Source organism: Pungitius pungitius, chromosome 2 (assembly GCF_949316345.1).
Source record: "Pungitius pungitius chromosome 2, fPunPun2.1, whole genome shotgun sequence".
NCBI lineage: Eukaryota > Metazoa > Chordata > Actinopteri > Perciformes > Gasterosteidae > Pungitius > Pungitius pungitius.
The window spans coordinates 10,369,608-10,396,506 of record NC_084901.1 but is presented as its reverse complement, the minus strand read 5'-3'; the positions used below and the strand labels follow the sequence as shown (position 1 = coordinate 10,396,506).

General features: G+C 45.3%; 2 protein-coding genes across 4 annotated transcripts; both read left to right on the top strand.

The window, feature by feature from the left end:
• Nucleotides 1-239: 239 nt before the first annotated feature.
• On the top strand, nt 240-10,631 carry LOC119210749 (serine/threonine-protein kinase 38-like). Of its 2 annotated transcripts, none has more exons than XM_037461070.2 (14): nt 240-613; nt 4,064-4,203; nt 4,685-4,736; nt 4,842-4,964; nt 6,092-6,175; nt 6,270-6,393; nt 6,519-6,673; nt 6,771-6,873; nt 7,242-7,303; nt 7,515-7,632; nt 8,309-8,432; nt 8,539-8,634; nt 9,033-9,124; nt 9,339-10,631. In XM_037461070.2, the coding sequence occupies exons 2-14, from the start codon at nt 4,076-4,078 to the stop codon at nt 9,461-9,463; spliced, it is 1,386 nt and encodes a 461-aa protein (XP_037316967.1). In that variant the 5' UTR covers nt 240-613; nt 4,064-4,075; the 3' UTR covers nt 9,464-10,631. The 2 variants fall into 2 exon arrangements, with proteins under 2 accessions (XP_037316967.1, XP_037316966.1); XM_037461069.2 differs by having other exon boundaries at nt 9,033-9,199.
• Nucleotides 10,632-15,263: 4,632 nt separating this feature from the next.
• Nucleotides 15,264-26,430, top strand: LOC119211548 (basic helix-loop-helix ARNT-like protein 2). Of its 2 annotated transcripts, none has more exons than XM_037462530.2 (17): nt 15,264-15,972; nt 19,535-19,628; nt 19,733-19,771; nt 19,860-19,901; nt 19,987-20,144; nt 20,241-20,323; nt 20,411-20,503; nt 20,911-21,025; nt 21,153-21,296; nt 22,454-22,688; nt 22,936-23,042; nt 23,230-23,380; nt 23,622-23,677; nt 23,762-23,873; nt 24,034-24,124; nt 25,060-25,156; nt 25,449-26,430. In XM_037462530.2, the coding sequence occupies exons 1-17, from the start codon at nt 15,642-15,644 to the stop codon at nt 25,604-25,606; spliced, it is 2,106 nt and encodes a 701-aa protein (XP_037318427.2). In that variant the 5' UTR covers nt 15,264-15,641; the 3' UTR covers nt 25,607-26,430. The 2 variants fall into 2 exon arrangements, with proteins under 2 accessions (XP_037318427.2, XP_037318428.2); XM_037462531.2 differs by having other exon boundaries at nt 23,625-23,677; nt 25,449-26,429.
• Nucleotides 26,431-26,899: the final 469 nt, after the last annotated feature.

The following is a 26,899-nucleotide window of genomic DNA, read 5'->3' as shown; positions in this document are numbered from 1 at the left end:
AAAGTGATGTGTAAACGCGTATAGCTACTGTAGCCACATTCCAGTCTTTCATGGCTGCAGATGCTTGCTAGCCAAATTAACCTGCGTCCTGTGCAGCTCGCGGAGCGTTTCAGACCTTCTCATTGGCGGAAAATCGCATCGTTCTTATGAATATTGCATATGCGATTGGCCAGTGAAAACCACGGCTCCTTTTCTTCATCGCTGATTGGTTCTCGCCGTCGTCGATCAAATGCTGCGCCATTACGCGGTCCAAGCGTCAGATAGGTCCGACGGTCCTAGGAAGCCCCTCTTCTTATTTCATATATTTTTATTAGCGATAAAGGCGACTGAAGCGCTGAAATTCACGATCGGGGACAACAATTGTGAAAAAAGAGAAACATTTAAAATGATTGCCGGTTAGCATTCGGTCCCCGTCATTGCACCTTTGTTATGATTTGGCGTTGATGTCGGCGCTGTTTACTGTGCAGCCTGTTAAGTTCCTCTGAAGGGTGGTCTATATCTGGAGCCTCCAGCCGTGCGCTGCCTAAATATTAGGCAGAACATTCACACTGTAATTCTTTTATAGCGTGTGGTGGCGGCAAGCCAATCATTTAATCTGGAGCAGGACACGGAGGTAAGTGACATTTTATTTATTATGTTTGAATGCCGTTGGATTTGTCACGGAAGCTGCCAGACAGGGTAAAGAACACAGCGAACCGTTAGCCCGCTAGCGTTAGCACCACACACGTCGGTAGGAAGTAACCCGATATTTATTTAAACATTGTTATATATATTTTAAAAACCGTCACCGTGTCCCAGGTAACAGTGATGGCCGGTATAAGTCTCGACGGGTTGGCACCAAAAGTTTAAATTTAGGTGAGTTGTGAAAGGTTGACGTGTGGTAAGTTAGCTGGTTTAATGCCACGCAGGTGCACGCGTCTTCTCTGGCATTCTGCTCATTGCGTGGAAACGCATTCAAACTATATATAAGTATGTTATACATTTCCAGTAATGTTAATGTTTATAAATAACATCAACCAAACACACCTGTCAATATAATTGACAGTAATCATTAATTTGGCTTTCACCTGACATTTTGTAGCATATTACTACCGGATAAACACACACTATAAGGATCTACAGTATATGATGCGTATATATGTGTGTTACTACTATATAATCAATACACCCCATCGCGTTCCCAACAAAACAACGTTACGGCAAAACAAAAGTGTCCGTTAAGCCCGAGAAAAATGTGTTAACAATATGTTATTTTTGTCACAGGCGCGTGCGTGTTCGAGAGTGTGTGTGAGTGTGAGCGTCCCATTCCTTGCACTGGCGTCATGACTGAGTCCTTTCATTCAGGATGGAAAAGGGTTTCCTGTCCAGTCACTTACAGTACTTGTAGGAAAGTGTGTGTGTGTGTGCGCGTGTGTGCGCGTGTGTGAGCGCGCACGCGCGCGTGAGAGAGAACACACGCACACACACACACATCTGAGCCTTGAACCCAATTTGGTGCGTTCCTTATATTTGTCGTTTCTAGTTTTGGCCTGACAGATGAGGACTGTGTCGGGCTGCATGCTTTAGTCTCCAAATAGTGGCCTTGCTGATGTAGTGGCTTCCTTATAAGTGCCTGAGCGGTGTCACCGTGTTTGTTTAGTGGGCGGGTGGATCTGGAGAACTTCAGGCCAAACCGATTCCACCTCAGACTGAGTTAAAGGACCTGGTTTTGTCCACGTCGGTGTGGAAATGAGCACAAAACGCACCCAAGCCAGCAAGTGTGAACGCGAAAGGGGCGTGACTCCCATTTTCAATATTCACGTTGCTCCTATATGATCTAAAATAAGTTATGACATAATAATAATAATACACATTTTTTGTTTCCCGAGTTAAAGCTTTGAGTCAATGGCTTTGCAAGTTTTTTCTTTTTTTTCTTGGCAAGTAACAGCTGATCCCCTTTAACTGTCCTCAGATCTGCACAGATCATTCAAAGCATTTTGTGATTAAATAGGATTTGAAAGCTTTAATCATCAATATTTGCAAATAACAGTCTATGGTGAATATAGTGGAGCATAAAGCCCCTGAAGAGACTATGAGGATATTTCCCTCATAATTTGCTGGTGATCACAACGGAACAAAAAAAGAGAGTCACTATTGAATTCTCCTCAGGTGGGAAATAAAACCACTTTTTCACTTTTGATTAAAGTGTGATTAAGAATACAAACATAGAGTCATAAGAAAACTTTCTGTATGGCACCGTTTATCCTCAAAGCGTATGGATTTACTATTTCTGACCCGGGCTGAGAAAACGCACCTCGCAATACTGTCGTCAATGTCATCTCTGAAACGTTACTCTTCTCATTGACCAGAAATATCACCAGTCCTTCTATCAACTGTGGCACTGCGCAGCGCTTAATGGGTTTACCGGTGGTTATCAGTGGCGTGAATCCCTTCTTACGTTGAGCTTCTTGAAATGTTGTGCTCATCTGCACAGACCTCAGTAACTCAACAGAGGCTCGGTTCTGTCCCCTAAAAAAAAAACTTCCCAATCCCGGCAGTTTGCAGCGATGATTCAGAGAGGTTCTCACAAGTCAGGAAGCATCTTGTCGCGGCCCGGGGACCACAGATGAAACGTGGCTCCTGTCTCTGATATCAGCGGGATCTTATCAAGTGTGTTGTGTCTGATGGCGTTCTGATGCGCACACTGTTGCCCTCGGCCCGTTTCCCGCATGATCTGCTCGTGCTGAGGTCAGAAAATGAAACTTACCCTCTATGTTCCTCTTTTTAATTTATTTTACCTTTGTTTTAATTCCACCCACACTGCACTCTAAATCACAGATGTCAATATGTACCTTTTTAGAGAAAGTAGTTTGCATGAATAAGAACATAAGTGCTGTTCCTATATGAACGAGAAAGACTGCCGGTCCTCCTCAGGTGACCCAGAATCGTTCTTGGTCAGTTTGATCTTATCAGAGCTTAGTAAAGATGCAGAGGAAGGCACATTGAGGGAGGTCACTGATTTGTTCCTGGAATGCAACCCAGCGGGCTGCAAGCCACCCAGCAGCACATGATTCCCTGTCCTTGTGGGGGTCACAAGAATATTTTAGTACCAGGGATCTGACTCCTGTCAGGATTTGGCTCTGGAGCTGTTCTCATTGACATTTAAAAAAGGAACAGACTTGGTTACCCTGTAGTGTTGGATAGATACTATCTAGATTATGAAAGTCTAAATGAGTTTAATATATTTAAAAGCGCACTCAACCGCTGGCTCGCATTATGATTTGTTAATCCATTATAGATAAATAGTAGTGCTCAGCCTGCAAAAAAAGTTCATAGGTATTTTGCTTGGAGTGGAAGGTGGAGCGAAAGATGCTATAGAATTGAATTATGGGAATTATGGGATTTAGCATTTTCAAAGCTTGACACACAATGTAATAAATCAAAATATCTTTGCGTTTGCAGCTTGGATTTCTTCTTGCAACATGCATTACATACCATAATAATAATAAATACAGGAGTCTTCACAAGGTGATTTGAATAGTTCTTTTTGGAAAAATAAAATTGCAAAAGACTTTTACTTGAAAGCTTTGACTACTGGTGCTCTTCTTCCGGAGGAGGTAATGAAGTTGTTTATTACCATGACGTCAGCCCTTCTTTACTCCAAATATTTCCTTACAACCTTTCGCGGCATCGTGTTGTTTTCCCATTCAGGCGTGCTTGGGTTGTTTGATAAATTGATTGTGATTGTTGCTCAGCGGTTCATGGAGAGGTTGCTACCACTCACCTAGAACCCAAATCATGTTCTATCAGACATACTTCTCTTGTAGATTCGTCATGGTTCAAGTTCTCCTTTTCTATCAAGCAGCAAAATAGAAGTTGCAGATGCATTACTGGTTTAAGTTAATCTGCTTTACTTGCCATTGCCCGTCCCACAATACGACTTTAGCGCAATGGTAAGTCACAACGTTGATGCTGAAACGATGCATCGTGGGCACATGATAGTTGGGTTTGTCTCAGTCCTCCAGGTAAAACTCCCCTCTGAAGGGGGAGTGAGAGACTGAATTGCTTTGCTATCGTCTCACAGGAGAGTGTGGCCATGACGGGAGAGACCGCTGCCACCCTTCCCATGAGCAACCACACCCGAGAGAGGGTGACCGTGGCCAAGCTGACGCTGGAGAACTTCTACAGCACCCTGCTCACCCAGCATGAGGAGCGCGAGATGAGGTAACACGCCCACCTGGACTCAAGTGATTAAATGTTGCTGGTCAAAGGTCACAGAGACATTCCGCACAAACACTCCAACATTTTGGAGAGACGTTGATGGACTGAAACTTGCCGACAACCGTGAGGCAGGACTACAAAGACGTCAGCAACATCCCTCTGCATCCACCCTGTTGGCGTACCGTTACAAACGGCACACACCTTGAGAGGAAGCAGCTGGAGGCGGCATGAAATCGGACTTCCAAATTGGAATTTTCTATGCAGGAAACGTATGCGCCCTATTGCAGTTGTTGATATATCTCAACATTCAAAACCACCTGGCCGTCCTACTGGTATTATTACCGGGACAACCTTTCCACAGTGCATAAGCCGGTCCCCTCAGTCACTCTTTGCGTGTTAATGGAGCCGTTTAAAGCATATGCATAAGGTCGCATAATGGGCCAAACAGCTGTTCATTGTGTCTGTGATATCGTATCGTTCTCAGGCAGAAGAAGCTGGAGAAGGCCATGGACGAGGAGGGCCTGCCAGATGACGAGGTACCGTTCGCTTTGTCGTCTCCTTTCAGTAGCACAAACACATTTTTTAAATCTTTCCCACGACTTCCTCCATTGACTTCTTGTCTGTCCTTCTGTGTTTGGCAGAAAGTCATGCGGCGCTCACAGCATGCCCGCAAGGAGACCGAGTTCTTGCGACTGAAGCGGACGCGACTTGGCTTGGATGACTTTGAGTCCCTTAAAGTTATTGGACGGGGGGCTTTTGGAGAGGTACAGTGGAGGAAAAGCATAGGGCTGGGCGCTATGGCCAAAAAATCATATACCTGTATTTTGTATGATTCTGGCGGTTTCACGGTATATCATGGCATTTTTTTCCCAGAGTAAATAAATGAATTTATTGATGCCAAAAAGGAGCAAACAGCAGGACAAATACCAGTGGCTCAACCAACGTTGCAATTTTTAAAACCAAATACCATCAAACAGACGCAGCTCCTCTCTTGGGATCATGTTGTGTTGGTGCATCTCTGGTCTCGTTGTTCCTCCTGCATCACTCGTTTCCGTGTTTTAGTGTGGCAACGGAGCTTCTTGTTGTATAAGCGGGCGAGCTGTACCCAGCATGCCGTTCGGCGGTGTCATTTTATAAATGTACAATTATTAATTTTATAAATTGTTTGTGTCACAAACAGTTGTGTTGTGTTTTTTTAGCCTGCTGAAGAGAGTTGTTTGTGGGTTATCAATCATTCTTGAGCGGTGAATATTTGTTGGAGCCATAATGCAGGTCTTGGGGCTTTTAGTTTATTTTGAGGGAAACACTGGGTGAATTGGGATGTCCAGTTCTTGCATTTGACCACAGGATGGCACAGTAACATGAAAATGCATTTAAGTGGGTGACTGCTAATGAGCACAGGTGTTGATGGGAAGCAAACAGTTTTTGACCGTGTCGCATTTAGTGCCTTGAGGTGGCGTCTTATAATGTGTGTCTCCTGTAACCAAACCATGTAATGCATCAAGGAAATGGAGATTGGAAATTGTATGCGGAGCACACATTAAAGATGACTCGAAGCCACTCAGCAGGCTGGAAAGTCATTTATTTGTGGCAGAACACGCGTCTGAACTTGTTCCCCCCATCCGCCCTATAGTGGCTTAAAACACATCCATGGAAATGTGTTCTCTACAATATTTATCTGCCTGCCAAAGAGCGACAACAGTTGTTGCGCTTAGGCACTGGTATGACGGTACATTCATAACGTGAGGAAATTTGGAACTGGTATAACGCACAGCCCTAGAAAACCATGGCGTGACTCTTAGTAGAGATAAAAGGACAATTGTTGTCTTCTTATCACAGCTAATCCCATCGGCTTTCCTCATGAACTCAACTGTGGTGTCGCCTCCCTCAGGTCCGTTTGGTGCAGAAGAAAGACACGGGGCACATCTACGCCATGAAGATCCTGCGGAAGGCCGACATGCTGGAGAAGGAACAGGTCGGCTGCGGTTCTGCAGAACGATGAAGCTGCGGAAACTGCGTTCATGCTCTTGTGTCGTCTGCGTCTCACGCTGCCCTTTGTCTCCCTGCAGGTTGCCCATATCCGGGCAGAGAGGGATATTCTGGTGGAGGCGGACGGCGCCTGGGTGGTCAAGATGTTCTACAGCTTTCAGGACAAGAGGAACCTTTACCTCATCATGGAGTTCCTGCCTGGAGGTGTGTGCGGTTCCATTTGTTATCGTTCAAGGTCATTAGTATGTTGGGTGTGTTTTTAAACCAAGGTTTATAGAACCATGGAATCGCTGTGGCGTGAGCCGAAATGACAAACCTGTTGTTGCCAGGCGACATGATGACCCTGCTGATGAAGAAGGACACTCTGTCCGAAGAGGCCACCCAGTTCTACATCGCCGAGACGGTCCTGGCCATCGACTCCATCCACCAGCTGGGCTTCATCCACAGAGACATCAAACCAGACAACCTGCTACTGGACTCCAGGGTGAGCCTCGGGGACGGCCACGCCCGCGCTTGACGGGGCGGGGGTGAAAGCACACGGTGCTAACTGACGACTTACTCCATCGTGCGTTTGCTCTCAGGGACACGTGAAGCTGTCAGATTTTGGCCTTTGTACAGGACTGAAGAAGGCTCATCGCACAGAATTCTACCGGAACCTGACGCACAACCCGCCCAGCGATTTCTGTGAGTTCACAAATAATAAGAACATTGATGAAACTAGATGCAGTGTTTCCCCTACCATTATAACAAAGTAATGAAAGAAAATTATCATTTGTTTTTGTTGTTATTTTTTCACGCACGGCAGTTCCACACTGACATTAATATGGCACGAATAAGTCTGTGTGGCACTCTGGTGCCCCCCCCCCTCCCCCGGTCAGCTGAACCCACTGTACTACCCCCACCCCTCATTTGTCCGACTACTGTGTGCGCTGTTATTAAGTGGTAACTTCCATCGCATTTTCTCTGAGACACAGCGTTGGTCTTCCGCAGAAGTCCTACACTTGTTTACGGGATCACTCACTTTACCTTTCTTTACTCTCGCCCTCCGACAGCCTTTCAAAACATGAACTCCAAGAGGAAAGCAGAAACCTGGAAGAAGAACCGGAGACAGCTGGTAATTCATTTTGCTGAATATAAGTTCTTATGAATCCCTTTAAGTATTGTGCTTATACTGGCAGAAGAAGAAAAGGAAAATTAAAGTAGCTTTCTCTTAACTTGATGTAAATCATCAACCTGAATGGAACCTGTTGGAAAGGTCTGTTTCACCAGTCAAATTGGAATATTTTGAGTAAATGTATTTCCAACCCAGAATCTGTGACTTTCAGGCGTATTCTACTGTGGGAACCCCGGACTACATTGCTCCTGAAGTCTTCTTGCAGACGGGATACAACAAACTGTGTGACTGGTGGTCTCTGGGGGTCATCATGTATGAAATGCTCATAGGTAAGCATGCGTTTGGCCGTATGAAGACTAACACAAAGAAGGAAATCAGACGAATCTAGAGAAGGAAATCACAGATTTTTGGCATAATTGTTTGAATTAGATTTTTTAAATATCTGAAACATGTCTCAAAGGGATAGTTTGATTTTTTGATTTGATTTGAAGTGCGGTTGCATCATGTTTGAGGTACTTCTCCATAGTCAGAGCACTGCCAACAGTAGATGGTTGGAGAAGGCGACAAAAACGTTACCTATGTTTAGAATATTTTCACCACCTTACTGACCTGAAGCCATTACTGCGCTTTTTTCAAAGGCAGTGTTACCTGGCAGAACACAGAAGTTGCTGCCTCCATTAGTTAGTTTCATGAATTGACTTTTGTAATTTAAAGGGTTAGTTGGTTCAGATTTACCAAAGTCACGCATAACAAAAAGAAACTGACCGATTGAGGCAGTGGTAGACCAGCAGGTCATTTGTAGTACAATAACTGTTTTTAACAGTCTGGTTGCTCTGTAGAGGGCATTAATGGAAACTGCTGGTGACAGTGCACAGAACAATTACGATAAATTGTTTGCCATTTTAAATGCTGCATGGCAGTTTGACACATGACTTAACATGAGTCATCAGTGGACTCCTGCAGGTTGTATTGGCGTACGTTTCAATGGTTGTTGGCTGTGTTCAGGTTACCCGCCCTTCTGCTCTGAGACGCCACAGGAGACGTACAGGAAGGTGATGAACTGGAAGGAGACCCTTGTCTTCCCACCCGAAGTCCCCATCTCAGAGAGGGCCAAAGACATGATATTAAAGTATGGAAAGATGTTTTTTCATTTTGAGCGGGCAGTGAATGACTGTCCTACTACTGCATGAAGGTTTCTGTGTGGTTATATAATCAATGCTGTGTTTGTGTTCCAGGTATTGCACTGATCCCGAGAACAGGGTTGGAGCTGTGAGCGTGGAGGAGATCAAGAGTCATCAGTTCTTTGAGTCGGTGGACTGGGAGCACATAAGGTACATGAAGCCCCTGTTAGACAGACATGTGGTGGTGAGGGCAGTCTAAATATAAAAAACCAACATCTGGCTGTAGGGGGGTGATAAAGACCCGTGATTAGTGCATATATTTATCTGCTCTCTCCTCTTATCTTCAACTGGGTCTTGCTTCTGTTGAGCCAATTTTGACCACAAAAAGCTAGCAGGCTTAGAAACTGTGTTCAGTACTGTGGACAGCGCCATATCTCTGCAATCAACAAGCGGTCCATCAATGAGCACAGAAATAAAAATAAAAATGCATGGAAACATGATTCGAAGATCAGCCGACAATTAAGACAAAGCAATTTAAGGAAGATACCATTATTTTTCTCAAAAGCACAAGTTTAATGCCTCTTATTTCTGTGTCTTGTCACCCACAGGGAGCGTCCCGCAGCCATCTCCATCGAAATCAAGAGCATTGACGACACCTCAAACTTTGACGACTTCCCCGAATCGGACATCCTTCAGCCAGGTTCGTCACTCGCTGCAGCCAAAGCAGGAAACACGAGCATGTCCTCTCTGTCTGAAAGATTGAGGCCCATGATTGGTGATTGAAGCCGATACTCAACAATGATTTCTCCCTGTACACTCAAACGGCTTTAAGGGGGCCTTCTTATTCACACGCTGCACTGCCCTTCAAGTGGCAGAAATATTAACACCTCCTCTTGTCCTGTGTTCATCTACAGCCAATGCGACGGAGCCGGACTTTAAGTCGAAGGATTGGGTGTTCCTCAACTACACGTACAAGCGCTTTGAGGGTCTGACTCAGCGAGGCACCATCCCCTCATACATAAAGGCAGGGAAGGCCTGAGGCGTGGCGAGAAGAAGGAAAAAGGAAAGAGACGTTAACGGACACAGGGTCAGGCTGCCGAGCCCCACTGGCGCCGGAAGGCTGCGCCGTCGGGCCTCTCGGCGTAAATTTAACCCTCATCGCAAGTCATTTAGTTCTGCTCAGCCGCCGCAAGAACGCCAGGCGCTCTGACATGAAGGAGCGTTACCGCATTACCTCGGTTGTTTATATCGCATATACACGCGCCGCCTTTAGCCACAGCTCTCAGGCCAGCTCACTAACTAGGACACTAAGTCAGCATATCTGCATGTACAGTCTGGAGAGGAATGAGGGGGAACTGATTCGCAGCGACAGTTTCTCCTCCGGTGGCGAAATGCCTTCTACTGAAGTCCCGCTCCATACACTGTGGGATGAGTTGGGAAGATCAGGTACACTTCTCACTTGTTCTACCCACTTAGTGGACATTGAAGGAAAGTTCCAGTATGATTCCAAGGGGTTTGGCACAGGCTTTGCATTGTAGCATCCATTTTGAAAGCGTTAAGTGTGAACTATCGTCCCTTTTTTAATTTGGTGGTAGTTAGCAAAGTGAAAGTGGGTCCCAATGGAAGCTCTGTTAGCATCAACGGCTTCTGGGATAATTAGGAATGTCGAGAGGGTTACAGCCTTTGTTTCAAAATGGTCTAGGCTTGTTAGCGCTGCTAGTGGCGTAGCAATTACTGTTAGATGAAGTGTAAAACATTTTTACATTATTTTTTTATCACCAAAAATTTCTCTCACGCTAACAACAGCCGTACTAATTAGCTATTGCAATAAAACTAAGATAATGGACATGGGGAAACGAGGTTAACATCAACATGTTAGCAATGCCTGTAGTCGCTAATGTTAGCTTTTAATTCAAATATGACAATCTGTAGACAAAAAAGATGCAGGGAATTAAGTGTAAATATTTGTATTGTTATAGAAGTATCATTTTTAACTGTAATGGGTGGGCTGGAGAGGGATTGCTGTTTTTAAGTGACCGTTAAAATGAAACTCAAAATTCCAATCATGCTGGAACCCTCCTTTAATCCCCACGCTGGTGACTCTTAGGACAGCTCTTCCTCTGGCTGCTTTTCTCACAGAGGCACAACTCGTTGCCAGGAAACGCATGACAGCGGTTTGCCCTGTGCTTGGTCTCGTGGGGGGGGGGGGGGGGGGGGGGGGCAGTTTGCTGGTGCCGCTCTGTGCTGCCGTCGTTGATATTCATCCCCTGATTTTATTTCCAACGAGCCAGGGGGCCGATCTGTTCCTCCTTGGATGGACAAAACATGCAAAGTGCCTTGAAAATAGCAGATAAATATTCAAGCAAACGTGTTAGCACAGATTCATCCGAGGCTGTCGATTACTTTTAGAAATATTTAAGCTGTAAGAAGGGAAAGGTGAAAGGACAAGGAAACTATTCTAGGCTTTGAGTCAACTTGTGAGGAAGCACAAAGGAAGCCGTGATGTGTCACTCATGTTCAGTGCGCCTGTGCAGCGATACAGGTGATTAAACTGAGGGATGAAGCAAAGGGAGTTGAGGTTAAATAGTTAAACAATGCCTCAAGGAGAACACAACTTAGTGTTTGTTAAAAAATCGAATAGAAATAAAAAAGTGTTGTGTATATCTTTGACACGTGTACTGAAGGTTCTCGCTGTGTTTAATGTTATGTTTAACCCCTCCCACTTAAAAAGCTCATGTCAGGCCTCTACAAAACAAACCATATCAGTCAGAGTTGTGACTGGACAAAGCGCTAAAAATAGTAACCAAAGAACTCTGATCATCACATGTCGCTGATCTGAACGCAGATTCCGACGTAGCTGCCGCTTACCGCGCTCAACGTTAAACTACCTTTCAGAATAAAACTCCATTCCACAAGAGCTAAACATGGACACGAAATAATTCGCCATTTCCATTGCTATGCCCGTCAAGGAAATGAGTATGAGCAAAGGCAGATGTTCCTCAGTTAACACATCTGCTATGTCTGTCAAAATGCAAATGAAGCTAGGAGTATGCATACGGGACATAAACTGAGGACTTTACTGTAGTGGAAGGACAGCTGGAGCCATCACAGGAATCCCACATCTAACTGTAATGCTGCTTCTGAGGAAACCATGGGGGAAGTAAGTGATCTTGCAGTTCGATAAGTTAGAGCAGAGTGTGTAATTGAATACACCTGTACTCTCTCCTTATATTGTTTTATATATCTGATTGACCAGGTAGTCGTGTTACAATTGAAAGCTCCATGAGGACTTGCGTTGTTTGTTTGAAAACAGCAGAAGCAAATTTAGGCTTATTTCTGCATCACTTTTCAAGTTGGTTGATAGATAATCTTTGTGTAGTCCACCTCTACCCCACCACAGTAAATATCAAAGTACAAAGTTCTGATGCAAATAAAAATCAAAGTTGAGCCGTGCAGATTACATGATGCGGGATTTTGCTGATGGCTGCAGCTGCAGGTTCCCTGGTCGCCCAAGCGCTGCATTCATAACGTCCTGTTTCACAGCCAAACGAGTGTTTGGGGACAGGCGAGCATGTTGGAGGGAGACGAGAAGGACACACCAAGGAGACGCTCTGCTTTTTAGTTGTTGTTGTTGTTGTTGTTGTGAGGTGACGCGTGACCCTGTTCACTGTGTTCTGTGTTTATTTTGGAAAGCGGCTGCATGAGAGATGAAACAGGTGAGGGTAAATGCAGCATTTGGCATTCATCCGAATCAACATGCGGAGATGATTTGAGATTCATCACCGTGGCACTTTATCTGAAGGGAACTACATTATTGGGACTTCATTTCTCCACGAGGTAGAGAGGAGTTCAGGAAATGCTTCACCTTTACAGTTAATTAATTTACTGACGGACCAAACTCGCTGTTTAACTCACCCTTTGTGTTTTTTAATCACAACAGCCTCCCATACTTCATGATTAATGTTAAGAAAAGTCACTCTGAAAGCAGGGAAAGGTGCATTTATCTTCTCAGAAATAGGCAGTTAACTCAAAGGATGAAAGAAGATTAGATTCACATCCAGAGTCCAGTTTCAGAAGGAAGTGGTCCATGGACTGCGCTAATTATTTGTATTCTCCGCTCAAATAGAGTTTTAAAAGAGAAAAAAATAATTCCACAGGACTGTGTCGTGAGGTATTTTGTGTAACTCTGTGTACATATTGTTGTAGACACTTGAAGGAAACTGGAGTGACGGAGGAAACGCTCATTAATATATTCATTCACATTGATGAGTTCTCATGTTGATGAAATGCTTAAAACAATATAAATTAAACACTTAAAGTCTTCAGGGTTTTTGTTGTTGGGGAATATGGGGGGTAGATGGTCTAGATATTTTTCTGTGGTTCACCAAATTAAGACCACATGTTATATTAACACATTGGAGTGTGGAGGCCCGGAGAAAGCTTTTGAAAAGATGAAATCCACAATTTAAAGCAGTAGTTTACCTGAGTAAAAACATATTATGTGGCAGATACTAAACAAGAAAGGAAAAACAAGTCTGATGCAACAAAATACAGTGATCACGTGACATTCAACAAATGTAGGTATATACTTAATTTTGCTGTCGTATGTGTGTATATACACACATACGACAGCAAAATTAAGTTTGGGATAAGCATTCAATAGCAGTAAGTAAAAATTTAAAATACAGAGTTAGAGCAAATGAATGCAGCGTTTATGTCTTTAAAGCGGACAGTTTGTTTGTGATCTCCGCTGAGGCCACTAGGGGGAGCTGCTGATGCACACCGGGTCGTATCAGTGGGCACTGTGCTTTGCTCATAGCTTTACATGTCAACATAAGAACATGTCAAGAGCCTTTAGCCCAGGTCAGTTGATAATTTTAGGATGAAATGCTCTCCGTGGGGAGGGATGCTGCTGTAGTGGAAACTTTGCCTAGTATTAATCCCTTCAATTTCTAGATGTTTATTGTCACACAAATATAATTTTGATGTGTAATGCAAGGAAGCATGTCAGAACACATGTAAACGTAACTCTGCTGCTGTAGTAACATGACGTTGAAATGTTGTCTGCATATGTGCATGACAGACTTGGAGTGGAGTATGAGGTCCAACCAGCCTACACACCTTTGTCTTGAATATAACAATCCCTCTAGTGTCAGCAAGTTCATACCATACAGGCGCAGTCAAAACAAAACCGAAAACAGACCGGGTGGAAGGATTGCACATCGGCACCTTTTTCCCACTTTTCGTCCGATTCAAAGTTGCCCCGTGTTCAATTGCTTTTTAAAAAAAATTAATCACCACATCAGTCAGATAGGTGTAGCTGTAAGGACAGGGTGGGCGCAGCTTACTGACAAAGCGACCTCACTGGAGGACAACACGCCCAAGACCCAGGACATAAGTAGCTACACCCATGAGGTATAGTTGGGCCTACATTCCAACCCACCCCCCCCCCCCTTTAAACCAACAAGACCTATTTATACACTGTATTGTTTTGAATGGGAAAGGGCTGTAAAGGAGAATGCACAAGCTACAACTGTGATGTCAGAGGGGGAGGGGGGTCAAGTGGTTTATAAACGTATTTTGATTAATTTAGTTGGTTAAACGTTTAACCAAATGAAAACAAACCATTTTTTCAGGGCCCTCAAGGGAAAGATGCAAATAGATTAATTTAGAGTAAGAGGACATTATATATCAATAATATCATTACCATCGCATCCAATAGGTTCAATTTCCCCTGCATAAGCTGCCAACATTTGCAATATGCCCTTGGACTCTTTACCGTTTACCATTTCCGGGTTGGTAAAACCCACGGATACGCCATGTAGCCTCTGCACACGGCTTCCAACGGGTTGCTAAGCCAACCATGTCCACCTGACCCTCCGGTTTTATAACATATAGGTCAACGCGTTCCGTTGGCCCATGCAGCCTTCCGTCTTACGTAAAGTCGCGTGCGAAGAATTACACTATGCAGGGTAGTGCCGAAGATCGTCAGTATCATCAAAGAAGACTTCCTCTGACTTATTTTAATTGGGGGAAATAGTGACGCCATTGAACCATTTCAGTATTTTTTCACATCCATAGGTGTTTTTAATGTACCCAGTCAAACTCATAATGTGTGACTATGTCAAATGTATGCATGTAAAATCGAATCTTGAATCTTGAAAAGAATGTTCCACCTAATGGCAACCCTCGATGGTGACTATCAGTGGCAGCTGGTCCATAGAGGGCAATACGTGTAATTTTACATTTACAATTGTCCGCTCCTCGCTGCGCACAGCAGATCCGCCCCCACCCCCCTGTCGGGCCGGTTATTTTGTTGTGTTTATCCACCACACAGGTCCTTGAGGCAAAAAGGTACTCATTTACATGGGATTTGCACATGGATGAGGAGGCGGATCTATGGGGGTGTCAGTCCTGACCTCGGTAAAAGCCGCTACATGCCGTTTTGAGATCGGAACATGCCACCCGCCACTCTTCGATATCGGCGTTGATTGATTGTGTTGGTCAAATACTAGGAAATAATGGCGGAGTGAGACCTCCTTCCCTTTGCCTCTTTGTCTGTGCGAAAGGAAGAGTGCAGAGAAGCAGACTGGTGGCGCGAGATCACCGGAAGAATGAGTCGCTCACCGGCACTGTCAGCGCACCGCGTGCGTTACAAACGAGTTGGACAGTACAGTTTACCATCTCTTCTTAGATCAGCCTCTGATGGCGAGTTATGCTTCACGACCGTTTGAGGAAATACAAACCCGTAGATCGTTTTCTTTTTTTGTGTACATTTCAGTTCCATAATATGTTGCATTACAGGTCATTTAGCTGACGCTTTTATCCAAAGCGACTTACATTACATTATAACCCATGCATTACATTTTGGCCGAGGGAGCAATTAAGGGTTGGGTGTCTTGCTCAAGGACACTTCGACATGGCACATGGAGCAGCCGGGATTCGAGCCACCAACCTTGTGTCTCCCAGCGCACCACACGCCCCATCTGTACATGTTTCTTAACGCTAAATGAAACCGCACAACGCTTACAACAATACAGATACGCTGTAGTCCATCGTGAAACGATACGCGTCTAAAGTAGCTTGCATAGTTGTACAAATGTCACCCCAGTTTCATGCAGAGAAATTCGGTCCGTTTCACGTGGGAGAAAAACACATTATCCACGACCCCCCCCTCTCTCCCTTTCTTTCCTCTCTCGCGACACCAGCCGACATGAATGAACAGAAGCTGTCCTCGCAAAACGGCGTCGAGTAAACCTCCACGAAGCAAAAAGGCGACAAAGGAGTGCGAAAGATCCCTGGTCCGTTCTCGTACCCTCACGGTGTCCTCCCCCCACCCCCCCCCGCCCCGCCTCTTGTGGAAAAAAAAATACGGGAGGAGGAGGGTGAGGAGAAATTCAATCACACAACAACCGGCTCCCTCTCCTCGGTTACTACTACAGCTGCTGGCTCCGCATGCGGCGCTCTGTGGTCCTCACCGGGCACACCGGCTCCAGTCCGTAGGCATGTCCGCCGGAGGCGCTGACGGGACGGCGCACAGGTCGGCAGGTAGGTCCCCAGGGACGGGGAGACGCCTGGGACACGGCGGCGTCGTTGTGCTAATCGCGTGCATTGCGGCTCGTGTCGCGCGTTCCCGAATGACAGGCGCGAACAGTGGGCTTCGTGGCTTCTCTCCCATCTTTCTGGACTGGATAAATGAAACAAACAATAGCGGCGCAGGGCACTACTAGAAAGTGCTTCCTCGCCGGTGCCGTTCATGCGACTGATGGGGCCGTTGCTTCACGGGAGCAACGTTACTTTTTGCGCGAACTTTGCTTTCGCTGAACTCCGTGACATCGAAGCGAAGTGTTAGCGCGACGTTACTTCTGCCAGAAGCGGCTCTGAAGGGCACCACCTGGACGAACTGGGTAAGTGCGCTGACTGCGCAACGTGTCGGCGACTACCCGCAGCACCGGGAGCACGAAGAAACCCGGTAACCTGCCCCATGGCCCGTCGTCACTGCTCGAGGGGGTAAAACTCGTTGAACCGCCTGGCTGCGACCAATGGCGAGGATTTCGCTCAAATATCGACTCGATGTCTGTATTTATTTCAAGTCTTGAACATAATAATAACCCCTCTACCGTGCAAAGTATCTTTATGAGCCCCGCCTTCATCGAACCTTCGGGTTAAACGTGTTGTTTTTGTCGCGGCCCGTCAGAATTGGGTCAGTAGATCAGTAGAGCAGCGCTGCCTCCTCTGTGCGCCAGAGGGCGCTAGTGGCTGCACGGCAGGAGGCGTGATCAGGTTATTCAAATAATTGTACCACTATAATGATCGTCACAAATGTACTAAATGGATGGACGATAACATATATGCATTTTATTCAACACGAATAGTCTAACTTAAGTCCCTGCAAAATGTTTAATTGGGTTCTTCATGTAAAATGGCATGGATGAAATACAATTTATAAAGAAATACATTACTTAACCTAACTTGTCACCCAAATGTGTCACTAACTATCCAGTCAATTTTCTCTATAACCTTCATAGTCCATGTTTATAATCCAATACGGTCCTGCTGCAGTTAACAAAAGGTTCTTGGAAATAAGCAGACTGAGCTTTTTCACAATGTAACTATATGAATAAGATCACACCAACATGAGGTCAGAAGACGGTTAGCAATATTGAACTTGATTATATTCTACACTTATCGTAGAATTATCGTTTTTTTATCTGTGGTAAAAGTTTCTCCTTGTGGTGCATATGTTAATTATTTAGTATCTCCTTGTAGTTATGACTGTTATTGTCACTTTGCACCTTTTTCATTTTTTGGATGGATGTTGAAGCTGTGGCATCTAAAAGCTGACACATTCCGACACCTTTCTGAGCCGCAATGGGGTCTTTGTAAAAGTAACAACTTATCTCTTTCATATATTACTTTGTATTAATTCATTTTACAAAGTACAGTGACCTGTTGACATGTTTTAGAAGCATCTAAATAGTTAAAGCCATCCCAGATTGGTTCAAAAACATACCTAGAAACTGATACCGTTTGTGCTGATTTATCAGTCCATTATCATCTCCTCAACAATCACCTTTTGCCTTGCCAGCTTTGTCTGAAAAGCTTTATTTAACTGTAAGCAGTTACAATTCCTTGTCTTAATGCTGCTAATACGACATGTCTGTACACTTTTCTGTTGGCTGTCTTTTTTTGTTGTTGTTGAGATGTTTAAGTGGTGGTATCCACTGTCTGCCCCTAAAGACCAAGAATGACAAATATCCAACCTATTTAGTTCATGAATTCATTAAATAAAAATGCTGTTGCCTCTGAAATATTTAATGCTGTACTTACTTTGAAACCAGGACTTTCATCTTTATTTAAAAAAAACAACAAGCATAGCTATTTGCATGTGAGCAGTGAAGCCTCAAACCCAGCTGACTGTTTAGCACAGACACTAATTGATGCTGTCGTTCTGTCAATCATGTGTTAGTACTTTGCTACTCGTTGGAGGAAACACAGCAGCACATGGTTTGTTGGAGGTTTTTCCAATGCAAGACATTTGAGCTCATCACAGCAAAATGTTTTTTTGTATTTCTGTTTCTTTATAATACCGTCGTAGTACCCTGTCCAAAGCCAAGAAGCGATCTGCAAGCTAGCTAGTTTTCTTTTCACTGTACTGTTTGGCCTTTACGGCCCTCTTTTGCATCTATATAACATTTAGGTATCTGACTTTTTATTGCTGAATAAGCGTTGTACTGGTTTGGATTGCATCAAATCAGACTACTGTGTTCCCTGGCCTTCCAGCAGCCCTTCATCTGGCTGTGCCTCAAGTCTATAATTCAATTCATCCTGCTGTCCACTACCAGCACCATAAGTCATCCATGTGGAATGCCATGTGCACTCTTTAGAAAAAGCATGTAGGTCACATTGTAGGTTCCCTGGCACCCGCGTTCACGCCGACTTTGTTCCAGTCCGTTTCCGTGTTTCAGCGATCCGCTCGGTCCCCCGCTGGCTCGCTGCAGGCCGGGCCTCTCGTCGTCGCTGGCCCGCCACAAAGCAGCCGCTGTTGCTCCTCACCCGTACGGAGACAGGGAACCGGGTGACCTTAGAAGCGGCCTTTTGTGCTGCGTGGAAAGGGTCACTGTGACCTCTCGTTTTCTCCCCCCCCCCCCCACATGTGACGTGTAGTCATGTGGAATAGTCGATGCGTGAGAAATAATGCATATATGGTTTGGCCAGAGACTGAATGGAGAAATTCCTCCAGTCGTGCTCTTAGCATTGTCTCTGGCAGGCACATGACCGCTGCAAGCATGACGTCACTAAATCGAGACAAACAAAAGCGTCATTTTAACACAATTGCTTTTTAGTATGTTATGCATTTTTTGAGCATACCTCTAAAATCAAATGACTAAAATTCCTCAAATTTCAATGAACTGGAAGTGTGTGTATTTATGTGCCAGCCTCTGAAGCTTTCAACGTGGCTGAGTGAGTAAGGTAACAGCCTTTTGGAAAAAAAAAAAAGTGCCTCCCACATTTGCATCATAAGTCACTGATTGTTGTTAAACAATGATACTAACAATTATATTGTTACTAAGCATCATGATACAAGCAACTTGAGGCCAATTTGTGCCTTTTTTTTTCAATTTACTAATTTTGATGTGGAGTAATACTTGGAATGAGGATTAAAACATGAATTTAAATAGTTTCCAAATAAAGTTTCAGTTCTGTCTTCAGTGGTATTTGGATATATTTCAATTATCCCCTTCATGTACTTCCATACACTTTGGATTCATATTATTAATAATTCAACCTTCATTATTTTTTTATTGTATTGACTGTTGTAGTATGTGGGTCAAATGCATATGAATATACACATCCTTTACAAATGTATGCATATTAAGTCCATTTGTCCAAAAAGTAATGCTGAAAGCTTTTAATGAGAAAAAGAATCCGCTTCACTCCTGTCTCAATTTAGTTGTTAATATACCCAATGAACCCAACGAACCCCAGTGGCAGTGCAAGTCTTGTTTACTCATGGTGAATTATTAAAAGGGCAGTGGACGTGCCGTCAATGCTGATGCGTTCACACTCAGTCCCTCACGTCCCTGTGCCGCTTGTATTCATGTCTCAGATCTGGTTGCAGAGGAGGGAGGGCCAAAACAAGCGGCCTCCTCGCTGCAAGCTGTCGAGCTGCCAAGGAAACGGAAGGGAGATTCGGAGGAGAGGTAAGACCCCCCATGTGCAGTAAGAGCACGGCCATGTAGATATGGACAGTGCGATGCATGCATCCTTATTATCATCTAACAACCAAAAATGTTGCACCTTACAGCCGCAGCGTCGACTCCCAATTGGACGACGACCTCGGCAGGTACACGCTTACCTCTTGGTGGTGTTTACTCAATGTCTTGTGAGAGAATGCTGGCACGCAATCACACGTTTGATCCCTCTACTTGTAGATCTGATGAGGACGATCTGCAAGTCAAAATAAAATGCTTCAGGTAATTCTGTTCTGTTTCTATTCACCGGCCTAAAATGATTTTTAAAGAATTGCTTTATGATTGTCCGCCTGAATTGTGACTGCAGGGAGCCTCACCGGCAGATCGAGAAACGGCGGAGGGATAAGATGAACAACCTCATCGACGAGCTGGCCGCCATGATCCCCGCCTGTCAGCCCCTCACTCGGAAACTCGACAAGCTCACCGTCCTGCGGAAGGCCGTGCTGCACCTGAAAGGGCTCAGAGGTAACCCTGAAGCCACCCGGTTATTTCAAAACGACAGCGACGTCCCCGTTCCGATTCATCTAAAAGCTTTTATTTCCCCGCCTTTTTTGTGTTAAGCCGGGACGCGCAGCGCCTTTATTATCTCCACCCACGAGCCTTCGATCATGCCTCAAGATGACCTCAGGCACCTTCTGCTCAGGGTAGGTACTCAAGTGTGACCCGCGATTCAGTCCCATGTGATCATCGCATGCCTCTGTCTTTGCATTGATGTGTCCGTTTATCGACAGGCTGCGGATGGTTTCCTCTTAATTGTAAGTTGTGACCGGGCCAAAGTCCTGTTCATCTCCGAGTCGGTCTCCAAGATCCTCAACTTTGACCGGGTACGTCGCACCACGTCACGCACTCCTCTCGCTGTAATCCCCAGGTAGCATTGCTTTTTTTTGCATTTCAATTAAATTTGTATAATGAGGCCAAGTAGAGTGCGTAACATCAGCGGAGTCATTTGAGTGGCAGCCTGACCCGATGGCCGCACCTGCTCTACATTCTCCTGACCACATTTTCCAGCTATGAGACAGACTGCAGGTCAGCGGGGAGGACTGGAGATTAAAAGCATAGAAGAGCATCTGAAGTAACCCGACACCATGTCTGCAGGCGTCTGATCTCGGGGCTTTAGCAGCCAAACCGCCACTGGATACGCACTGCGGCAACTCCCTCATGGAGCAGACGACAACAATTAAACCGAGATATGAGAGTTGTATGAATGGGTGCATGCCATTTGCATTCACAGTTTGAGCTGACTGGGCAGAGCCTGTTCGATTTCATCCACCCCAAAGACATTAACAAGGTGAAGGAGCAGCTGTCGTCCTCGGAGTGCCCTCGCCAACGCCTCATCGACGCCGCAAGTAAGTCTGTCGCCGCGTCAGTCTGGGACCACACGATGCTACACAGTCTGGGAAACGAATGACGTCCCAACGCCATGTGACAGAGGAAAAGACACATGAGAAAAGCTAACACCGTATGTGTGTGCAGCTGGGGACCAGGTGGATGCCCCCGTCAGGCCGCCCCACTTGTCCACCGGGGCCCGGAGATCCTTCTTCTGCCGGATGAAGCACAATCGGGTGGAGGAGAAGCAGGAGGACAAGCACTTGCTCCCCTGTATGCTGAAAAAGAAAGGTGGGTTTGATGATGTCACAACGTCGTCATGCTCGGGGAAGAGGGTGGGGTTGTGTTGTTGGTTTTCAGCTCCAAGAGAGAAGAGAAACTGAGCCGAGCCGTTAATGCACACAGCAGCAGTGATTCTGCTTTGAGTTCCCCTTAATTAACTCTTTCAGGCACAGTTCGAATGAGAATTTATTTTCCCGAGTAGATTCCACAAAAAGAAAACCAAACGTGTGGTCCTTCGCAGAAAGGAAGCCAGCAACATTGTACAAGGCTGTCAGCACATTTGTGGTGACTGAAACCCGAGGTCTAGTGCCACACAGTGGCCCCTATCAGCAACTGTGCTGCAATATTTCTATTGGGAGAGCAATGCCTTTTGATTACAAAAGTTCTTTCAGATCAAAAAAATCTGTTACGACATCACAATGACTTCCTATACGAGCGCTGACAAGCAATAATTTATTTACAACAAGACCTTCTCCAGCCACAGCCAGGCATTGTCTCCCACACGGTTTCTCATACTGTACGTTTTCGCACAGTGTTGGCGATGCGCAGGTCATCGGCATGCTTCTTGTCTAGCCCTTGCGGTGTTAGTTTTAACCAAGATTATTCATTTTATTTTCTATAGCCCAAAATTGGCCTCAGAGGGCTTAACAGTCTATACACATGTCGCGAAACCCTCACACAGGCACAGAAAAAACGTTCAATTCATACAATTCATTCATTCAAATATTCCAGTGATGGTCTTCTACTCCTCATATGCATTCACTATCATCTCCTGCTCGTCGGCGGAGAAAAAAAGAGGCTTTTCTTTTGAATTTACTTGCCTTTGTACTGTTAGGAAATCATTCATAGTTTCAGCGATCGACTCCTCCCCCTTTTTTGACGTAGGACGCACACGTGCGATTGTCCTGGTGCCTCATGTCTGGTTCAAATTAACGAGAGTTTGATCGCGGGTCAGGCTACGAGGAACCGACTGACGTCAATCATCGGATTCATTTGAGCTGCCTAGTGGGGCATTTGATTGACTTGATTGACCACCTACGAGGAACGGGGCCCTGATGTTTCCTCAAAATAAACAGATTTGAACTCTACTATTTAGTTAATTGCATGTTAAACTTAGCATACAGTAATTAAATCTTAACAAAATTGTGTTATATTTATGTCCACAGACACTTACCAATACTGTACCCTGCACTGCACTGGATACATGCGGAGTTGGCCGAGCAGCCAGCCGGACTCTGAGGGGGACGTCGAGAAGGAAACCTCAAACCTGACCTGCCTGGTGACCGTGTGCCGCCTCCTCGGCCACGTGCCCAACCTGCCTTCCAAAGACATCAACATGAAGCCCTCTGAGTTCGTCACCCGCTGTGCCATCGACGGAAAGTTCACTTTTGTAGAACAGCAGTGAGTACAAGCGACCACCTACTCGGCCACCGTGAGTCATGGAACTGTTGTGGCGAGGAGGCCTCCGGGTTTGGTTAGTTCGACTTCCTCAGGGGTCATGCATCTCGACGGCATCGCACGAAAATCTCTTCCCATGTGTTGAAGTGCGTCATTCGCACGTGGGACTGCTCAGTGTTACAGTGAGAGGCTCCTTCGCTCATCCTCCGATCTTTGTGGTCGACTAACTGAACCTCTCGTCCTTTCCCAGAGCCACGACGGTCATCGGCTATCTCCCACAGGAAGTTCTTGGCACGTCGTGTTACGAGTACTTCCACCAGGACGACCTGCGGCACCTCGCGGAGAAACACAGGCAAGGTGATGGAAAGCAAACGCAGTGGGCGACTTTAACCCTTCATCTGATTTCAATACGGCTTGTTTTTGGATGCCAGAAACAAGTCTGTTTCAGAAAAAGGCTGCATGTTTTTTTTGTCTTTGGAAAGGGCAAGAGATTGCAAGCCTTCACTGTCTTCTGTTGTAACACTGGTGTTGGATGTCTCGGCAGTTCTTCGAAGCAAAGAGAAGATCCAGACGCAGTGCTACAAGTTCAAAACAAAGTGCGGCTCCTACGTCTCCCTCCAAAGTCAGTGGGTTAGTTTCACCAATCCGTGGACCAAAGAAGTCGAGTTTATCGTGTCTTCAAACAGGGTGGTCTCGTAAGTATTGATTCATCCGTGAATATGTGTGTCACCTGTCTCACAGTGCGACAATCAGAGCTTTGACTAGTGATTTGCAGTTGGAAAAAAAATACATGTAGAACAGGAGAGCTATTTTCCCAATACTGATCTTCCAAAAGCAGGCACACATTGTGCTTCTCATCACGTTGCTGTAGCATAGCTTTTAAAATACAGTTTATCCGTGGACTCAAACAGCGGCATAAATACTTCTTTGTGCCAGCAGGGGGCCTGGCCACACAATAGATGAGGAGGCCGTCAACTCAAAAGCACTTCAGGGTAAGAAATACATGCCGGGTATTCACATGGCCAATTATCATTGTGTGTAATTTAACCTTGAATTCTATTTTCTTTTTTCCCCAGAGAACACAAAGCAGTTACCCATAATTCCCAGCCTTTCCAGCACCGCGGGCACAATGATCTACGCAGGCGGCATAGGGACCCAAATCGCAAATGAGCTCATCGAATCCTACAGGTGCATTGTGTGCATATATTTATGAGATGGGAGGGGAAGACGTGCTTTTAGGTGTTGACATGAGTAGATGCAGTGCTACATCAAGTAAAGGATAGGATTTAAATAAGGCTTAAAAAACATATTCAAATCTCCTGCTGTGTTCCCACCTGCTCCGAAACAGGGTTAACTCCTCCCCATCGAGCGGAGCTTCCAGTCCATTTGGCCCCGCCGCAGAGAAATGTCCGCTGGTTTCCCCGCAAACCAGCAACAGTGTGAGTGTCCTCTTCACCATAACTGAACCTTTTCTCAGGGGGGAATTGCATTGGTTTTTTGTTTCATGTTGTTCATCCGTCAGCTCCGTTCACGTGAAGGAGTATTGGGAAAGCCTGCAGGGAATTGCTTCAAATGTGGCCCAAAAGTCCATATGGACTCATCAATGATCAGATCAGAGTTTGAATGTCCAAGCTCACTGTGACTGCACAGAAACGGGAATCCAGAATATATTCTATGGTCCTATCAGAATGAAATATATATTCCACATATTCCGAAGTTCACACAAACTCCTATTAGTATAAAATTATATGTTGGTTGAGGAGAGCGCCAGCTTTTTATTTATTATAAATTTGGAAATGATCAGGGGTTCATGGTGACCTTCTGAGTGAAGAATGTTCATACACTTTAACTCAACCATTTAATTCCACTTTCTGAGACCCTTCGAATTACATTTCATATTCCACGTCTTGTGTTTTCTCCTTGTTTTGTGAGTTTTAGTGGCAGGAGGTTTGATTCTAATGCCCATGGAGTTTTTATGGAAATATTTAGTGAACGTTAAAGTCTATGTTGCTGCTGTGTGTTATTTATATGCAAATCAGCCTAGTTGCTCGAACATTCAAGTTGACGTGGGGTGCTGTAGTGATGCTGACACATCATGTGGAAGTAGCTTCAAGGCCCAAATTGAAAACTGCCGAAACGGCGAATGAGTCATTCGTGGCGCCCGTTGAAAATCCCCTTCATCTGCAACCATTTATATCTGTGTATTGACTTTGCATGGAATCTACTCGCTTTCACCTTGCATCGCTTTTAGTGCGAACGCACCTTCAGACGTACCCAGATTTACACAGAAATGTGTGCAACTTGTTTTCTGAGTTTAATGACGGTGAAACATGGTGCCCTGTGCAGTGTTTTGACGTCACGTCGCTTGTTGCAGGCGTCCAGCAGAGAGGAGGCGGCAGGCCGCTCATCGCGGTCCTTGTCCGACTCGAGGGCGCCACCGGGCGCCAGCAGCGCAGCTTCTGAAAGCTCAGGTACTGTCCCAAATCTAAAGGAACTACCCGTTTCTGTCTACACCCATGTGAAGAAGCCACTTTACAAAAGGCCTTTAGACGTTGTATCTTTTCTATTCTATTATAAACTCCTGCAGTATTTGCATCGCTGACCCCTAACCCCTTTTCACGGGCGAAGGCCCTAAATCAGCAGGTGATACAATTAAGTGAGCCAGACAATAACTTTATTCCTTGATCATTTTTGCAACGCTAAAACGAGCTCGTTCAAAACGCTATCACGGTAACACTTTCCTTCCTTTGCTCTGTTGCCCAGGCGAGCCGACCCAGGTGGACCTGGACAGCATGGTGGTGCCAGGCCTGAGCAGCTTCAGCAGCGACGAGGCAGCCATGGCGGTCATTATGAGCTTGCTGGAGACGGATGTGAACATGGGTCAAACGGGGGACTTTGAGAACTTGCACTGGCCCTTCTAGGCGCACGCACAGACTCTCGAGCTCTCACCGAGGACTCGAGTGTCCTCTCGGTCGCTCTGAGGCCGACTGAGCCAGCGTTGAGCACAGCTGAAACCACTGGACTGGTTCCAAAGGCCGCGACACGTCGTACTTGAGAGCGCCCGGACTTTCCGCAGCAGAGCGATTTAATCCATTCGCTCTGCCGGCCCCGCGAGGTTGGGAGGAGCATTAGACACCCCTCCATGTGGCGTGCTGCTAGAGAAACTCCTCAAACCTTTTGACAGCTGCCAAAACCTTTGGTTTCCAGTGATGACTTGCATGTTTCACGGGACATATTTTGTTCTATTTTTTTCTATTAATGTTGTTTCCAGAAGGAACTGGGGAAGGCTTAAAACATCTTTACATTTCCCTCTTTATGGAGAACTACAAGCTAATTAAAGATAATGTCATCTGTGGTTTTGCGTTTCAAGTGTTTACCTGTAAACTCTTGCTCTATCACTGGTTCCTCTAATCTTGAAAGCATAATGTGATTGTGTTGCCTTGAGGTCATGTCTGACAAGGATCCATTGTAAATCAACAGTTGTGTCCTCCTTTTGGCTTTGTAAGCAAATCTGATTATTCAATTTTTTTTTTTTTTTGCTGCTGCTGCTGCCATCAAAGCCATTTGTAATACAACAGCATATTGAACATGCCCTGCAATGAAAAGAAATGTCTGATATATGTATGTGAAAGTTGTCATTGTTGTAATGACGACTGGAGGGTCTTGAAAGGTGTAAAACAATTTTTCACAAATGGTCCAATGGTCTAAATTTAGACTATTAAATTCCACTTTTGAGTAGGTGGCTTTCTGTCATTCATCTTTTTTTTTTTTTTTTAAACCAATATTGTCCTGAAGTATGATATCGGTACAAAATTTCTATGCCGAAATCTCAGCCAACAGTTCACCTGTAGCAAGACGGAAGCGGCGCGTCATGGCCCACACCACGGCTGACCCGGCCGCTCAGTACCTTGCTGCTTTCAGGTAGATTGGGCTGTGGTTGCACATACGGTGCAGCAGCAGGGGGGCAGGGCTCTGTTGACACTTGTGCCACTCTTTGATTTGTAAATAAGGTTCATAGACTTTATAGACGGGTAGACGAGAGCCATCGCAACAAGATTCACACCCATATCTTTTATATCAGAGAACCCAGTTTTAACAACCGTGTACAGCAGCTAGGTTTCGTCTCCCTCAGAAACATCACAAGCAGTGTGACGTTAGCCACGACCCCGGTCAGAATAAAAATGTTTGCGATAATTAAAACTCCTGCCACCCTT

Coding starts and splice junctions, on each gene's coding strand:
- LOC119210749 (XM_037461069.2), top strand. CDS start 4,076: ATGACGGGAGAGACCGCTGCCACCCTTCCCATGAGCAACCACACCCGA. Junction 4,965..6,091: donor GACGGGGGGCTTTTGGAGAG/GTACAGTGGAGG, acceptor CGCCTCCCTCAG/GTCCGTTTGGTGCAGAAGAA. Junction 7,633..8,308: donor CATGTATGAAATGCTCATAG/GTAAGCATGCGT, acceptor GGCTGTGTTCAG/GTTACCCGCCCTTCTGCTCT.
- LOC119211548 (XM_037462530.2), top strand. CDS start 15,642: ATGAACAGAAGCTGTCCTCGCAAAACGGCGTCGAGTAAACCTCCACGA. Junction 23,381..23,621: donor TCTTCAAACAGGGTGGTCTC/GTAAGTATTGAT, acceptor TCTTTGTGCCAG/CAGGGGGCCTGGCCACACAA. Junction 25,157..25,448: donor CGCAGCTTCTGAAAGCTCAG/GTACTGTCCCAA, acceptor TCTGTTGCCCAG/GCGAGCCGACCCAGGTGGAC.